The sequence below is a fragment of the Myxocyprinus asiaticus genome, chromosome 1 (assembly GCF_019703515.2).
Source record: "Myxocyprinus asiaticus isolate MX2 ecotype Aquarium Trade chromosome 1, UBuf_Myxa_2, whole genome shotgun sequence".
In the NCBI taxonomy this organism is placed as follows: domain Eukaryota; kingdom Metazoa; phylum Chordata; class Actinopteri; order Cypriniformes; family Catostomidae; genus Myxocyprinus; species Myxocyprinus asiaticus.
In genome coordinates, this window is record NC_059344.1 from 56,667,878 (window position 1) to 56,686,809 (window position 18,932).

At 38.5% G+C, this 18,932-nt stretch overlaps 1 protein-coding gene across 1 annotated transcript in view; it reads left to right on the forward strand.

Moving 5' to 3' along the window:
* LOC127434309 (adhesion G protein-coupled receptor A3) overlaps positions 1–18,932 on the forward strand; it is an 87,964-nt gene that overhangs the window by 58,486 nt on the left and 10,546 nt on the right. The window contains exons 8-14 of the mRNA XM_051690839.1: positions 830–994; positions 1,666–1,867; positions 4,144–4,293; positions 7,098–7,259; positions 12,584–12,784; positions 16,180–16,387; positions 18,360–18,568. Of these exons, the coding sequence (XP_051546799.1) occupies positions 830–994; positions 1,666–1,867; positions 4,144–4,293; positions 7,098–7,259; positions 12,584–12,784; positions 16,180–16,387; positions 18,360–18,568 (1,297 nt within the window). The remainder of the gene's footprint in view (positions 1–829; positions 995–1,665; positions 1,868–4,143; positions 4,294–7,097; positions 7,260–12,583; positions 12,785–16,179; positions 16,388–18,359; positions 18,569–18,932) is intronic.

The following is an 18,932-nucleotide window of genomic DNA, read 5'->3' on the forward strand; positions in this document are numbered from 1 at the left end:
TAATGATTGGAACATGAAAAATACTACAGAGTTATGTGGAACTTATAGGGATAGTTCACCCAAAAATGAAAATTATTTTATGACTTACTCACCCTCATGCCATCCCAGATGTGTTTGAATTTCTTACTATAGCAGAAGACAAAGAAGATTTTTAGAAAAATATCTCTGCTCTGTAGGTTCATACAATGCAAGTGAATGGTGATCAGACCTTTTGTAGCTCCAAAAATCACATAAAAGAAACATAAAAGTAATCCATATGTCTCCAGTGGTTATCCATATCTTCAGAAGCGATATAATAGGTGTGGATGAGAAACAGAACAATTTTATGTCCTTTTTTTACTCTAAACTCCCCACTTTAACTTTCATTCTCAGATGTAAAAGTGAAACTAAACAGGCACCACATATGACTTTCAGATATTAAAGAGAAAGTTAAAGTGGAGATTTAGAGTAAAAAAAAACCCATATATTTTGATCTGTTTCTCTCACCTACATATGGATCACTTCTGTTTCCTTTATGTGCTTTTTGGAGCAACAAATGTCTGATCATCATTCACCTGTATTGTATGGACCTACATAGCTGAGATATTCTTCTAAAAATCTTTGTTGTTTCTACTGAAGAAAGTAAGTCATACACACCTGGGATGGCATGAGGGTGAGTAAATTATTTTCATTTAGAAAAAAATTATTTTGAACTTGAACAGTAAAGCCTGCTTAATTATCAATTGCACTGCTAAAATCTGTAAGATGGTAAGTTAGAATTTCTACCCTGAGAAACACTAGTTTTCTCTCCTTGTTTGATTTGGGAATAACTGGATTCGTCCTCACACAGTGCTCTGACCATCTCCAACATCCAGCCGGGATTCACAGGAAACTGGGAGTGCCGTGTGCGCACCAGTCGAGGCAACAACACTAGGACGGTCCACATTGTGGTTTTGGAGAGTTCTGCCAAGTACTGCTTGCCAGATCGGGTGTCAAACAACAAAGGAGAGTATAGGTGAGTCAAGTTATTAAACCCTCAGGATACTGTATATTTGTTTCAAAAGACTATTCTCTGAAACAATGCCACCAAACTCTTCTTCCCATCCCCAAATAATTATGCACACTTTTTGACGTATTATTTTCTCATATTGTAATTATATTATTATTTTGACATATGATACTATACTATTATCAGAGATAATAGTGTGCCTCCCAAGCCTCTGGCATGGGTAAAGATGTTAAAAGTAACATTCCTTGCTCATCATGTCCCATTTGCACCTTTTTATCTATTGGCGAGCTCTGTTGTATGCAGTGGAAACATAATTAGCATCTGTAGATTGTTTCATTAATTGATAAACGTACATAAATTGCAGACAATGTCAAAACAAATGCTGGTGTCCCTTGTATTTCAGCTCTTCGCTGCACTCTAGTGGTTATAGATCTGAAATATGAACATTATACTTGCATGCAACGTACTGTTGCATTCAAGTATAATGGACTAAGGACTAAGACTGATCATATAGACTGGTTTATAGGGCATATATTTTAAACCTTATTGCACTGTGACTTTTATCTACTTAAAGCAAAATTATTTTGATGAAGGTCATTTATTTAGATTTCTACATTTCCATTATTGTCCATTTTTGTCACAAGTGGATTTATGTTTGCTGTGATTTATGTTTGTAGATGGCCCCGTACACTGGCTGGCATCACAGCATACATGCCCTGTAAGCGTCAAGTGACTAGTGCTGGCATCTATTCGGGCAGCTCTGCAGAAGACCGGCGGGCGTGGAGACGGTGTGACCGGAGTGGGCAGTGGGCAGAAGAGGACTACTCACGCTGTGAATATATGAAAGACGTCACACGTGTGCTGTATATCATTAACCAGGTAAATAATTTCTTTATAAGCCAGTTTTTATGCTTTTGTGACTCACTATTATATATTTCAATCTCATAATATGCAATGGGCACTTTTCACAGACTGATGACCTATTTCCATCTTAATTTACCAGCATAATTCTTGTAAATTTTTTTTAATGTAATTTTGAAATGTTTTAATTTTATAACACTATACTTTGTGTTATATTACCCTGGCACTCACTAAAAACTTTGTCAACACAACTGCAATGGGGTTTTAAATACAGCTCTTATTTTTATTTCCTCTTTTGGAAAGTTTTGTAAACATACATGTAATAACAATTTTTTTTTTTTTTTTTTATTGTTGGAGCAAATGTGAAAGCTAAAATAATATTTGCTGTGGTATCCCGTTCACCGCTATAGAAGTTTACCCCTGCTAGGGTTGCAGCGGTATACTGGTTTCATGGTAAAAAATTGACGGTTTTTATACCATGTACATTTGCTTATCTACAGTATTGAGAAAAAAAAAAGCAACCGGACGGAGAATCTCACCTGCGCGTGCGCATCTCCTTTCCTCCTTGACTGCCTGTCAGATTCGTCAACTTGCCCCCCACACACACACACACACACACGCAGCGGAGAAAATGTCAGAGAGAAGTGAATCTGACATAAGTGAGTGTGTGTGTGAGTTAAAGCAGTGTTTATCAACTGGTGGGTCGCAGGTCTATTCGGACTGGGTCGTGGACAGCAGGAAAAGCCATGGTTCTCCCATTGAAGATATTTCAGCGGCCGCCCAAGTGATAGCCTATTTAGGACTGCCGAGGCAGATTTAATGATAATCTCGCAATCAGCTAAAGGCTTCTCATCTGCACTTTCGCACGAGTGTAACGGAACCAGCTCGTGTTAAAAATCTGCTCTGCTCTTTGTCGCGCGTGTGCAACAACCGGGCTTCCCTCGATTTTGCAGAGCGCAGACCTCAAAACTGATGTGACAAATTTTCATTCTAGTGAGACTTTTCTAGTTTAAAGCATTACGGAGGAAGTCAAGTCGAACCTCTCAAACATTAGGCAGCCCTGACATGCCAAACAGCACCGAGGAAAAGAGCAACACTGTGCTATGCGCCAAAAATAAAATAAAATCATTACACATCATCACCTTTACAAAATTGTTTCACGATTTTACATGAGTAAAAGTCACCGTTATATCTGGACAAAATGTTATAGTTTCATATGAAATAATCTAAAGGTAGAATCTATTAGACCTCATTTTATATCAACAGTGACAGTTGTAGTTCAAGTTTCAAGATGTTTCAGCTAGTACTTATTTGTTCATAAATACAATCAGTTATTATTATTACTACTATTATTCAAGACTAGCTACACTGACCTAAACATGGTAATGAGGAGCCTTTCCTTCTGTGTAAAATATGTATGTTCTGTTTGAATTATGTTTGAAATTAGGAAACAAACGGCATAATAATGGGCTCATGTAAGTAAATATGCTCTTCAATTTTTAAAAGGGGAGAGAGAAAACTTCCTGTTGCTTTTGTTGTTGACGTCAACAACAAAAATAATGTCACTTGATGCATGTCCTTGTACTTGAAAACCATGAACAAAACTATGCAACATAAAAGGAAATGCGACCCAGGATACATTAAATACAGGTTACGTTTTTACTATGGTGGGTCGCCACTTGATTTCCAATGTAAAATCAGTTGAGAACCACTGAGTTAAAGGTACAGACAGGAGCAGTCTGGCTGCATTGTCGTGCACCTACAGTATGTTAATTGTTAATAATCATAGGACATTACTTTAAAAGCTCACACAGCTGATGTTATTTTTCATTTAGTAGTTAATTTAACATGCTATGCTAACATGTAAACTAACATGATTTAGTTATATAACATGTTGTTATTAGTTACATGCAATTTTTTTTATCATGTTTATAATTCGGTTTATTATTATAATTCTGTTAGCTTTCTTATTTATTCTATTTATTTTATTTATTTTCAAAAGGGAGACTTTTTTACACATACTTCCATTTAAAAAAAAATAGTTTCAAGTTTCAGTTATAATAAAACGTTTATTCAACCAAAATAATAATAATAATTGTGTAATACCATATACGGTGAAACCGTGATATTTTCTGAGATGGTTATCGTACCGTGAAAATCTCATACCATTGCAACCCCAACCCCTGCTATAGTGTACTTACACGTTCACAACCTGGAAATGTGAAAAGGGTCCATCGGGTTCTTGAATTCGTCTGTTTCATTTCTTGGTTAACCTTGAATTCTTTTCATGTCAGATGCCTCTAAACCTGACCAATGCAGTTCAGACCACACAGCAGCTGTTGGCATACACTGCAGAGGCGCCCAACTTCTCAGACAAGGTGGATGTGATCTTTGTAGCAGAGATGATTGAGAAGATTGGCAAGTTTGCAGAGAAGTATAAAGAGGTATGCCAATTAAGATTATGCCATGTTGAGGAAAAACTCAACAACAACAAAAAAAGCTGATGTTATGACAAATTCTTGAAGTAGTTCAGATGCTTTTGAAGTTGAAATTCTGCCTTAAATTTTGTCAAAAGCACACAAAAACTGTTAAAAGAGTAGTTCACCCAAAAATGTAAATCTTGAAAAAATTCTTTCATGATTTACTTACATTTATGTTGTTCCAAACCTGAATGACTTAATTTAACTGAACACAAATAGAGACACAGGCAATCAGAGCATATCTGGCGTTTCATCTAACATCATCACAAACACGCATGGAGAACACAACGCGACTCATCATCCTTTTTTTTTTTTTTTTTTTTTGTTATTTTGGTGCCATTATGCACAGCAGAGTGAACGACAACTGCGTATATGTGCGCTTCATGGCGTAACTCATCAGATGCCCAGGGGAAGGCGGCTTGCTGCGTTTTTTTGAGGAGACAACTGATTGCAAGGAATAATTTGCATCTTTGTTTACACTGCACGCTTACTCACGCTCGTGTCCAAGGTGAAGTTACCGCCATTGTCATCTCCTATTATACCCTATATTTATAACCTATAATAGTATTTATATATAGTATTTATAAGATAGATAGATAGACAGCTAGATAGACAGACAGACAGTATTTATAGTGTTGACTGTACTTGTATGTCATTGTGGTGTCATTACTTTTTTTGGACTTTCAGGAATGAAAAACGCATGCGCAGGTTACTTTACTTCCTGAACGAGTGCGCACCCAAGTCCAAGTTGCTTTCACATTCACGCGAATCGCGCTACAGTTCCATTGCAACCGAACTCAGACCACATTACCGATTTTTCATGCGAACCGTGCTCTGTTTCGAACTAAACTGCCAGTGTGAAAGCACCCTTAGACAAATCACAGACATCTCAGATCAGGCCATTCAAACCAACATCACCATTCACAACCTTATTTCGTGACTCCCCTTCTCTGGAGAACAAAGTGAGCTTTTTACGGTTTAATCTGTAATAGAGTGGGATAGAAAGAGGAGGATATAGGATAAGAATGGAGAGATTTGGACACAGGGCGATATGGGAATGTGGAAGCTCTTTTCCAGGATCAGGTTTCACTGCATTCAGAGTGTTGAGTTGGAAATGTTATCATGTAACACCTGTACCATCATTCAACATCTCGCATATTGCAAGCACACATTATTAAAGATGCCGTTTACCCAAAAATTAAAATTCAGTCATCATTTACTCACCCTCAAAAGCCTATAGAAATGACTTTCTATCTTATGTGGAACACAAAAGGAGGTGTGTTAGGCAGAATGTCTCAGTCACCTTCACTTTCATTGTATGAAAAAAGATGCAATGAAAGTGAATGGTGATTGGGACTGTCAGTCCTTAACATTGTGCCTAACATGTTGTTTTGTGTTCCACAAATGAAAGAAAGTCATATGGACCTGGAACAACATAAAGTTGAGTAAATGATGACAGGTTTTTAATTTTAGGGTGAGCTATTCTTTTAACATTCAATGGTCAATCTGGATTGCTTTGCATTGTAGCTTTGGTAGAGCATTTTTGTTTGCAGGGTTCCCACATTTATTAAATTCCTGGGAATATATCCAGACAAATTGTGATTTTCAGACCTTTAATAATCTTGGCAATTAATAAATCTTTAAAAAGCATGGACATTTCTACTATGAATGATTTTTTTGGTAACACTTTACAATAAAGGTTCCATTCATTAACATTAGTTAATTCATTAGTTATCATGAACTAACAATGAACAGTATATTTTTACAGAATATATTTATCTTTGTTAATGTTAGTTAATAAAAATACAATTGTTAACTGTTAGTTCATGTTGGTTCATTTTGAATTACCTAATGTGCATATATACAACTTTTGGTTTTAAAAATGTATTAGTATACATTAATATGAATTTGAACCAATATAAATGAATGCTATAAAAGTAGTATTATTAATGTTAACTAATTTTGTTAACATATATATAATCATATATCAGCTGGAAATTGCTCTTAGTAAGTGCACTCTTTGTAAAATGTTTTTTAAATGATTCTCAAAAGGTGTGGGAAACTTGTGTGTTTAGGAATGTAGTCAAACTCAAAATGTTTAGCACATAATTTTTCAGAGTTAACAAAGAACAGGCTGTTAGTGGTCCAGAATTGTTTCATTAAACAACATATGCACTGTGCATTCCTTTAGTGTAGGAATGCTGAACATGTCTCAGAATCTCAATATCTCATTTTATTCAGTAGCCTCTGGCTCTCAAAAAAGATTAAGTTATCAGTTTACCCCCAGTCAAGTGTTTTTGTGCACATACAGTATGAGTGAAATGTTGAGGATTTTTTCCCCAATTAAAGGGATGGTTCACCAGTGTTGTTCCAGAACTGAATGACTTTCTTTTTCCATGGAACTCAAAGGAAATGTTAGGCAGAATGTTTAGCTTCAGTCACCGTTCACTTTCATTGTATGGAAAAAAGATCCAATGAAAGTACCTAACATCACCTTTTGTGTTCCATGGAAGAAAGTAAATCATATAGGTTTGGAATAACATGATGGTGAGTAAATGAAGCAGGATTTTCATTTTGGGTTGAACTTGATCTCAAGGAATGTTGTTGCAAAACAACCAAAATGTTTGTGTGGTGGGTGTGACAAAATATATTTGTGTGTGCATAGAGTTAGTATGTTGTCTGTTTGAAGACAATGTATGCCTGAAGGAATTTGTGGTGTTTTGGGGGTGTGTGTGCACACATTGTCTCTAACTATTTTCCTCTCTCAGTTGGGAGATGTGATGGTGGATATCTCCAGTAATCTGATGCTGGCTGATGAGCGAGTGTTATGGATGGCCCAGAGGGAGGCCAGAGCTTGTTCACGTATCGTTGAATGTCTTCAGAGGATTGCTGTTCTCCGCCTCAGTAATGGGGCCCTTGCTTATTCTACTGTGAGTACTGTGAAATTGTTTTTGAGCGATATGTAGAGAGAATGTACAGGGGCCCCAAAGAATATTTGGACCCTAAAGTCACTTTTATATTTATATATAAAACAAATTGAACAATGTGACAAGTTTCTGTATTATGCATGACACATTTTATGGCATACACATTTATGACAAAATATTACACAAAATGGCATTTATTTTAAAGAAAGAGAAAACAGGCACATCTTTACAGCAAAGCATTTTACAAAAAGCCAGCCACATCCTCCAGCTCATTCTGAGTCGTTCCCAGACCAGCCGAGAGATATAATCCCTCCTGCGTGCTCTGGGTCTTCCCCTGGGCCTCCACCCAGTTGGACATGCCTGAAACACCTCCGCAGCAAGGTGTCCAGGAGGCATCCTTATCTCCACCCTTTTAAAGCAGAGAACCATGGCCCCAGACTTGGAGGCGCTGACCCTCATCCCAACCACTTCACACTCTGCCACAAAACTCCCTAGTGCGCGCTGGAGATCACAGCATGATGATTCCAACAGGACCACATCATCTTCAAATAGCAGGAATGCAATCCTGTGACCCCCAAACTGGACATACTCCACACCTCGGCTGCACCATGAGATCACCAAGGGACAGCCCTGTCAGAGTCCAGCACCCACTTTGAACAAGCTTGACTTAATGCCGAGGATGCTGACACTGCTTTTGCACCAGTTACACAGGGACGGAATGGCATGCACTAGCAGCCTTGGTACCCCATACTCCTGTGGCATCCCCCACAGGACATCATGGGGGACATGGTTGTATGCCTTCAACAAGTCCACAAAACACAAGAAAACTGGGTGTGCAAACTCCCATGCCCCCTCTAGGACCCACGCTAAGGTAAAGAGCTGATCCACTGTTCCACGACCAGGACAGAATCCACATTGTTCCTCCTCAAGCACCCTGGCATAAGCTTTCCCAGGTAGGCTAAGTGTGATCCCTCGATAGCTGGAACACACCCTCCGGTCCCCCTTTTAAAAAATGGGAACCACCAAACCTGTCTGCTGTAGGATGTTATGGGCAGAAGAATGATTTGAATCCAGGATGTAAACTGATATTTTCTTCCAGGCCATAAAAACATAGACACAGGGACCCTCATCCACCCCAAAATTCCTCAACTTCATCAATTTAAAGACTCTGCCAAGATGGTGCCTTAAAGTTTGAATCAACCTTGTGTAAGAATGCACATCACATAGTTTATTCTCAACTATCGTCTGAACAAAGGAGATTTTTCAGGATAGCACATAACCTTCCTTCAGACCCATCGTCACTCATGTTATAGGAAATACCCCCACACTTAATGGTCATCATATGACATGGCTATCTCGACCATGCAAGAGACCCTCCCAAGAAACCCTAAGGATTGCAATGGAAAGCATAGAATCCAAGACTGTGGCTTCTTTGTTCTTGGACCAGTTTGCTACACTTAAAATTAAAACTCATAGGAGATCGCGAGACATCGTGATCATTTTCCTGCAAACAGCAGCTAAAATATATGAACTATAACACTATCAAAAGACTCCATAGTATCATCATTCTACACTGCACAACACACAGTCTATTTTTGATTTAAAAAAATCTTACACAAATGATTATAGCCTGATGTAACCTTTAAAATATGTATAGTGACTTTTGTAACTGAGAAATTGGTGACTATGAATTTTAATCTTGTATTATCCATGTTGAAATAGTTAGTTAACTTTTTTCCAAAAGATGGAAAAATAAAGATGGCAAAGAACCAAAGCAACATAATGAAATGCAAGTACACCTCAAGACTTTTGCTAGAAAGTGCTGGTGTTTTATTTAAATACATTGGGTAAACCGATTGCAAATCGTGGTATACTAAATGAAGTATCGATGGTTTAGGGTATGGTCTATAGGCTCCATAAAGTTCAAATTTCTCTGTTACAGATCATTTCCATTCACCTTCTGTTACAGCTCACTCACTAACCTGCTTTATATTTGTCTATGTGTGTTAGTTTGTTGTTTTAGATTAGAAATAAAGTATTGTTTGTATTCAAAGAGGATTTGACTCTGGTATATTTTGATAAATAACCTCGTCAATTGATTCTTAAACGTCTACACTCTGTGCTCAAACAGTATTTCAACATATTTGTGATATTATTTTTGATGGCCATGAGAATAGTATTACTCTAAAGAGTTAACAGATGTGTCGTATCAACTCAGTGTGGCCGAGTGATCAGACGTACACCTTAATTCTTTCAATATACCCTGAATTAATCATAATTCCCTTCTTGAGCTAAAATTCCTCATATATAAATTGTGAGCAGATATAATGAGCCTGTTGTATTACATATTTAATGGTAGATAATTTTTATTCAGATTTCTAATCTTATCATTTGTCATTTATCCTTCATATAATGGTGGTCGAACATGGCCAAGATTCCTAAACTAATTTACATATACAATTCTTACATATTATGGGTGATGAATGCTGGCAGTTGTAAATATACCCTGCCACAAAGTCGCTAATTTCCTACACTGCCAATCCCTTGGTACCACCCTAGACATCAACACAATGCTGAAAAGGTGTGCCAGCCATGACAGCCCAACAACATCCAGTGCCTTCAGCATCTCAGGGTGAATCTCATCCACTCCTGGCCTCTCCAAACTCCTCCTCCACCTGATTTTTTTGCTTCTACAACCACTGCCCTTGCAGTCCTTCTGGCCTGCCAGTACCTGTCAGCCGAGTCCGGAGTTCCGTGGGCTAACCAATTCCAAAAAGCCTCCTCCTTCAGCCTGACAGCTTCCTTCACCGCAGGTTTCCACCAGTGGGTTCTAGGATTGCCACCCCAACAGGCACCAACAACATTCCAGCCACAGCTCACAGTGGCCGCCTCCACTATGGAGACCTTAAACAGGGTCCACTCGGACTCCATGTCTCTAGCCACCTCCGGACTGTGGGGAAGCTCCTCCAGAGGTGGTGATTAAAAATCTTCTAGACAGGGGTCTCCACCAAACGTTCCCAGTTCACCCTCTCAATACGTTTAGGTTTGCAAGGTCTATCTGGCAGTTTCCCCTGCCATCTGATCCAACTCACCACCAGCTGGTGATCGGTTGACAGCTCAGCTCCTCTCTTCACCCGAGTGTCCAGAACATACGGCCACAGGTCTGATGATACGACAGTAAAGTTGATCATTGACCTTTGGCCTAAGGTGCTCTGGTACCAAGTACACTTATGAACAACATGTTCCTCCCAATCACTCCCCTCCAGGTATCTCCATCGTTGTCAACATGGGCATTGGAGTCACCCAGCAGAACTATGGAGTCCCCAGCTGGCACCCCCTCCAGGGCCCCTCCTAGGGTCTCCAAGAAGGCCAAATACTCTGGACTGCGGTTTGGTGCATAAGCACAGTCCACAGTCAGAGCTTTACCTCCTGCAACATGAAGTCGCAATGAGACAACCCTCTCATCTACTGGGCTAAACTCCAAGATTGTAGTGCCAAGCCGGGGGCTTGTGAGTATACCCACACCCGCTCAACGCCTTTCACCCTGAGCAACTCCGGAGAAGGAGAGAGTCCATCCCCTGTCCAGGGGTTTGGTTCCAGAGCCAGAACAGTGTGTAGAGGTGAGTCCAACTATATCTAGCTGGTATCTCTCAACCTCACACACTAATTCTGGCTCCTTCCCCACCAGTGAGGTCACATTCAATGTTCCAAAAGCCAGTTTCTGTAACCAAGGTTCAGTCCGCACAGCCCCCACCTTCACCTGCTACCCGTTGGGCATCACACCGGTCCCCTATTTCTCTCCATGCAGGTAGTGGGCCCACAAAGAGGTGGCCCCACATTGTTTTTCGGGCTAAGCCCGGCTGGGCCCCATGGGACAAAGCTTTGCTACCAGGCACTTGCCTGCGAGCTCCTTTCCCATGCCTGGCTCCAGGAAAGGGCCCCAGTTTCCCTGTTCCAGGTGAGGTTACTTTTCTTCCTGCTGGCCACATCATAGGGGAGTTTTGGATCACTCTTCGTCTGGCCTCTCGCCTGGGACCAATTTGCCAAGGGAGACCCTACCAAGAGCCAATGCTCCAGACAATACAGCTCCCAGAGTCATTGGGGCACACACACCCCTCCACCATGATGAGGTGGCGATCCACGGAGGGGTTAGTGGAACATATCCATGGTTAATGTGATGAACTAAACCTGTGGTTACTCTGCGAGGACAGCTGTGTGAACTTTAGGAAAACTGACTTCATGCAGTACATCCATTAAAAATCACCTTGGAATCAGTTTGTTAAAAGTTATTGCAGACATACACCATTAGTTGAGCCAGTGTCGCTATGTTGGGATGTTCGGATGGATAAACAAATAGAGCAATGTTTTCAGAACACCACAGAGCCACAGCTTTTGCACTTTTGTGGAAAATGAACCTACCAATGGCTTGCTTCTAGTTGACACTGAATATTAGGCTGGAATAAGAAAAAATACTTCCACATAGAAAAAATTACACACATCACCTTTAAGTGTCCAAATACTTTTTGGGGCTCCTGTATGTTGTCTAGCATGTAACATATTGGCATTATTGAAAAGAAACATGCCTTTCCATGGATCCATCTATAATGAAATAATAGTTCAAGGAATAGTTCTCCCAAAAAGGAAAATTATCTAATCATTACTTACCCTCATGCCATCCCAGATGTGTAAGACTTTCTTTCTTCTGTTGAACACAAAGATTTTTAGAAGAATATTTCAGCTCTGTAGGTCCATGCAATGCAAGTTAATAGGTGCCAAAATTTTGAAGCTCCAAAATGCACATAAACATAGTATAAAAGTAATCAATAAGACTCCAGTGGTTAAATCCACATCTTCTGAAGCGATATGATTTTTACTATCGCTCTCCACTTTTACATCCTTCTACTTTTGTTTTTGGTGAGACGCATCCTTTGTGCATATTGCCACCTACTGGGCAGGGAGGAGAATTATGGTAGAACTAACCTAAATATTGAATTGTTTCTCACCCACACCTATAGTATCATTTCTGAAGATATGGATTTAACCACTGGAGTCTTAGGGATTTTTTAACTTTTATGCTGACTTATTTGCTTTTTGGGGCTTAAAAAGTTTGGCACCCATGTTCTTGCATTGTATGGACCTACAGAGCTGAGATATTCTGCTAAAAATCTTTGTCTGCGTTCTGCAAACGAAAGAAAGTCATACACATCTGGGATGGTATGAGGGTTAAGAAAATTATGAGAAAACGTACATTTTTGGGTGAACTACCCCTAGTTGTCAGAACACTACAATGGTAACAGCTCAGTTTTTTTCCTTGTGTACATCAACAGAACTCTCATAACATTGCTTTGGAGGCTCATGCAATCAAGGCCAGCAGCTTCAATGGCATGACCTGCACGTTGTTCCAGAAGGTGGCACCAGACCGTACAGTCATGGCCCACTTCACTCCCAGAGACCCCGACATGAACCTAGAACGTCAGCTCAACTTCAAATGCAACGTCACCAGCAACCTGTCAGCACTGGCTCTCAAGGTAAGTTGGACTATTTTGGGCTGGTCTCTCAGGATCTTCCTGTATGTCATTGTGTGAAGTGTATTTTTACTAGGGCTGCCCCCGACCAAAGATTTTCCTAGTCGACTAGTAGGAGTTAATTTAAGCCATTAGTCGACTAGTCGCATGTTTATGATATTAATTTAATTACTTGAATATATTTTTTTTTGGGGGGGGGGGGGGCGCGGCATCAGAAAATGGTTTGAGTTCCAGGGCTGAGAAAGAATGTTATAAGTAACATTGCTAACACTATTCTACATTACAGAGAAATACTAAACCATAATAATGAGCCTTTAAAATATACATTTGACAAGCGCACGCACGAAGCGAGCCGCAGTGACACAAGCGGTAATGATTCTGAATGTGTCAGAAAAACCAGCAAGGAGACTGTCTGAACATTTCGTTAATTTACAGAGAGAAATGCACATTAGGGTTGTGCCAACAGATGATGATCTCGGGGATTGACGATGGTCAGAGTGATCGCCAATAGCTTCATGCCTTTGACGATGTCAAGACGATATTTGGCTCGTTTGCCCATGTATAAATTATTATTATTATTATTATTATTATTATTAGGCTATTATTATCAAATTAATATTACAAATAATTTGCCCGTAGACACACAGACATGCGCTTGAAGAAACACACTTTATTAAATTATTAAGAACAGATGACAGAAAAGCCGTCTATGCGCATGTATGACGCGCTGATACTGAGGCGTGCAGTCTCGCGGAACACGCGCATGTAAAGGGTTCTCACTCTTTCTTTGTTTCTGTCTTCCAATTCTTTTTTTTTTTTTTTGCAAGAACAGTATCATCTATGAGTGCTGCAAATGACCTCAGACATCTCAGCTCAGGAGGTGCTTTGAGTTCAGTTCACTTTATTTCCACAGAGCAGTTTATTGTGAACGCAACTCTGCAGCCTATACATCTGTGATTAAAACTTAAAATAATACAAAACACATTCACCTCAAACCATGATTTATATTTCAGTGATTATTATCATCATTATAATTATTATTTTTACATTTATAAATGTTTTTATGTCTTCAATTGTGTAAGTCATTTTCTGCCATGATGTTATGATGGATTCTTGCCTGAAGGTAAATGGAAAGGTGAATATATATATTATTCTTTTATCACTTCATTATTTTAATTGCTTTTTCATTTCGTTTGGAGTGCAGTTTTGCAGTTTTTCGTTTTTTAAATAAATTTTCAATGCAAAATCACTAAAGCAAGAATATTGACCGATCCCTCAGCCCAGGGGTTGCCGATGTAATTGAATATATATATATATATATATATATATATATATATATATATATATATATATATATATATATATATATCGTGAAGGAGGGAACAAAATGAATTTATTCACACACATGATGTATTTTCCCGAATAACGAAACACCCGACCGGTAGAGAATGCACAGATGAAGTAGGTTCTTTGCCAGAGAGATGTTGACAACTGTTGTAAAACCATCTTTCAAAAAGTTTAACAACACACATTTTAATTGCACTTATTTTATTTTTTTCCAGTTTCATTTGAATTTTTAGTTAAAATAAATAAAAAATAAAGTTCTAAGTTTGAAATCAAGGTGTCTTGCTTTATTGTGTAGGCTTAACCCTAACCCTGCTTAATGAAAATTACCCCATAGTACCACCTAGCTTCCAACCAGCGCTAATACTGGTGTTCGTCGTTTTTATGTGGAGTTTTTTCTGTGACCAACTGACCAATCAAAACTTGGTCGACCAAGACACTTCTCATCGGCTAACCTTTGGTCGACTATCAGGGGGCAGCCCTAATTTTTACAATACCTCTCTACTGGTGTGACATGAGTGGAGATGAGCAGTACTTTTCAATTCCCTTTGGGTGCTGAGCGACAGGCTCTTGCGGAAGATTGTGGGATTGACGGGAGCAAGCGGTTGCATAAATCTCTCAGCTTTATGCAACTAATAGTCGAAAAATTCCAGGTGGCAGCTAGTCACTGTGAGGTCAAGACAGTGACATCTGTCATAAGCATTTTAAAATCTGCAGATAGTGCTGGTTTATGTGGTGGATTCAGTGCATAAATCACATTGTTACATGCAGTATATCTATGTTTAATTCAGATTTTAAATTGCATTTGCAAGCTTTCAGACTTAACAAAAGCCTTTTATGTATAGATATACAGCCTTTTCCCAGACCAAGACTTTCAACATTAAATGATAAAAATCTATAAAAAAAATATTTGTTTAAGTTTTATGTAATATTATACATTTAAAAATATTAGACAAAGAATGAAATAAACACAAACCATTTCAATATGTATTGTGTGTAAATTATTTCTATCAGTTTTTCAAAAATTACAACTGTCCCACAGCTGTGGCATCAAACACATCAAACAATTCTGCCCCTAATAAAGATTTTTTCAAAAGTTAGTGTACTTGTTAATTAAGTAAGTGAAGATCAAGCTTGAGGTGATATAATAGACTAGTAATGCTTAAAAAAAAATTTTTTTATATATATATATATATATATATATATATATATATATATATATATATATATATATATAAAATTGAGGTAAATAACACTTGTAAGCATAATTTTGATAAATTATGCAAAAAGTGTTGTAATATTATTGAGTGTAATTGTTTGTATTTAGTCTACAAAAAATTTTAGCAATAAAATGATCCTTATCAAGACAAAGAAGTCAGCCATTTTATTAAAAAAAATTACAATATATTTTTCATCACTGTCATTTCCACAACAGAATTCTAAGCACAATATAGAATTTGAAATGTACTGTAAATGACACTGTGGTTAGAATTTTCATGACTTTCAGACAAATTGGTAAAAATCACATAAATCTTCTGCGATGCACATAGGCACATAGTATATACAAGCACTGTGGGACATTGTTAGCAGACCAATTATTTAAACTAGTGAGAGTGTGAAAAATGTTTTAATGAGACTTTACTTTCTAGAAGTCCACAGTGCCAAAAGTTGAAGAAACACCCATAAATGATGACTTTATTGGCTGTGTATTGAAAGCAATCAAACCATTCTGAAGACAACCACACTCACTGTACATATTAGAACCCCCCCATACACACACACACACACACACACACACACACACAAAGTGACAACCCTCAAGCATTTTGAGTGCTAAAGAGTGTGTCAAAAGAGTTGGTTTCTTCCCTGCCATTGGACACCTACCAATAAAGTTGTTGTTCAGTATTGTACAGTGTTGTGGTTGTTTTTGTCACAATATATGAGATGAGGGATTCTTCAAACAGAGAACTCCAATAAAACTGTAATCTTGTGATGGAGGGAATAAATCCATCATGTTTTGACAGTAACACTATTGCACATCTCCATATCTGCAGAACACCATTGTGGAGGCGTCACTACAGCTTCCCCCGTCTCTCTTCTCATCTCTGGGAAACTCGGGCCAGGCAGAAGAGGCTGTCTACAAGCTCCACCTGCTAGCCTTTCGCAATGGCAAACTCTTCCCACCAACTGGCAACTCCACCCTCCTCAGTGATGGCAGCAAGAGAAGAAGTGTGGTCACCCCTGTGATCCTCACAAAGATTGGTAAGAACATTGGTGTAACGGGGTAAAAGGGAAAGGAGGAGGTGAGAACCGGCTTGATAATATAAATAATAATTTAATGATTAACTTAAAGCAAAAGACATATAACACACACACAAACGCATACAGGGCGGCTGCCTGTAGTTCTCTCCCGAACTGCCACCTCCAGCCGCCTTTATCCCTCTTGTGGGCTTGATTAGCCTGATTAGGGGCCGGGCGTGCGTCATCACAGCCTGGCCCCGCCCTCCTCCTTGCCACAATTGGGCTCCTGTAGCTCAACGGGTAGAGCATGTTGCTAGCAATGCCATGGGTTCGATTCCTAGGGAACACTCAAACTGATAAAAAAAAAAAAAATGTATACCTTGAATGCACTGTAAGTTACTTTGGATAAAAGGGACTGCTAAATGCATAATTGTATCTGTATTGTCTCTCAGTACGAATGTGTAATTTTTAGCATGTTTAGTTAATCGAGTTCATTCTTGGGGCTGTGAAATAGTTGTAAGGCTGTCAAAGTATGCATGCATTATCATGTGTGATTTAATTAAATGGTTAATGGAATTTATTTATAATTAATTTATCAAATTTGACACTCAGTACGTTTACATGGACTTTAAGTTTCAGTCTGACTAAACAATAATTAGTCTGTTTAAATGTGAACGCTTTAGTCCGACTGAAATTGTGCTGCTCTGATTTTTGGAAGTCGGACTAACAGACCAAGATATTGCGATTGTTTCATGGCTTTGGCCTCAGGTTTTGCGCATACTCTGAAAGACAGAGATTATACACAACATGTATTTAACTCTTCCTCATCTTACAACATTTCTTCAAATATTTCATTATGCATTTTATCATGAATACTTGGACAGAGAGATGGTGACTGTAGCTTGACTAAGCAAAACTTGTAGCGGGATTGTATCATACTGATTGTAACTGTTTCATTCCTTTTCATATGATTTCTAAAAGGGATAGTTCACCTAAAAATCACCGTCATGCCATCCTAGATGTGTATGACTTTCTTTCTTCAGCAGAACACAAACAAATATATTTAGATGAATATCTCATCTCTGTAGGTCCAAACAATGCAGGAGAATTGTGATCAGACCTTTGTTGCTCCAAAAATCACATAAAGGAAACGTAGAAGTAATCCATAACACTACAGTGGTTAAATCCATCCCATCAGAACCGACATAATAGGTGTGGGTGTGAAAAAGATCAAAATGAAGGTCCTTTTTCACCCTAAATCTCCACTTTAACTTTCACTTTTACATCCGAAAGTCACATGTGGTGACGGTTTAGTTTCACTTTCACACCTGAAAGTGAAACTGAAAGTGGAAATTTAGAGTAAAAAAGAAAGTTCTGTTCTGCTGAAGAAAGAAAGTCATACACATTTTGGATGGCATGAGGGTGAGTAAAAAATTTTGAGAAAAAACTGAGCTGCAGCGCAAGTGTCACACACACACAGACACATGTCACAAGTCTCGAGCGTAGCATCCATTTTTATGATGGAGAAAGACCCTCTTTACAGGTAATTTATTTATAAATCAAGTCCAGATGGGACATTTATCAAAAGTGACAAAAGTCATTTGCATTTTTTGTTTGGTGAAATTTAATAGAAGCTCAACAAGTTAACCACGAGCAAATCATAGAAATGCGAACACCAGTGGAGAACTTGATTACACAAAGACCTATTATGTTGTTTTCTTTCCTTAAAAAGAAACTAAACTCATTAAGATGATAATTGCAGCAAAATTATGAGATTAACTGGAAATTTAATATTTTCCATTAACAGCCCTAAATTTGTCATGCTATCAAAGATGGTCCATAGCCCGAATTCGTATTTTTTGTGTTCTGTGATATAGTAACTAAAATGTCGTAAAGGTAGCATTTGTCACATTGTAACTGCTCTTGTTTTCTTTTGGTAACTTTGTAACTGTAATAATGTAACATTCTAACTAGTAAATTGTTTGTTGTTTAGAGGGCTTCCCACTGAAGAACCTGCAGAATCCAATGAATGCCACTCTCAGACGCTTTCTGCAGGGCTCAGATGCGGTGCCCGCCTACTGGAACTTCAGTCTACTGGGGGGACAGGGCGGCTGGCAGAGTGATGGCTGCCGGGTCATCCATCAAGACGACAACTTCACCACCATGTCTTGCGATTCACTTAATAACTACGCTTTACTGATGGTGAGATGATGTAGAATGAGTCATTAAAGGACAAAAATGAAAATTCGATCATTATATAGTATATGCCACTGTTTTTTATGATGTTATGATTTATCGGCAAAAACAACTTAGAATTTCACCCTGTTCCAATAAAGTTATTGAACACTTTAGAAGACTTGGAATATAGTGCACAAATTGTATAGACTACTTTTAAAGTAGCAAGAACTCCTTTTGTGGTCCCCAGAAAAATAAAACATTTAGATGGTTTCAAGTGAAAGTAGATGATGCAAGTAGATGGTGACAGATTTTTCATTTTTGGAGGAGCTGTCCCTTTAAATTCCAAAAATAATGCAAGTGGATGTGTGAAAAAGGAATACTGTGTGTA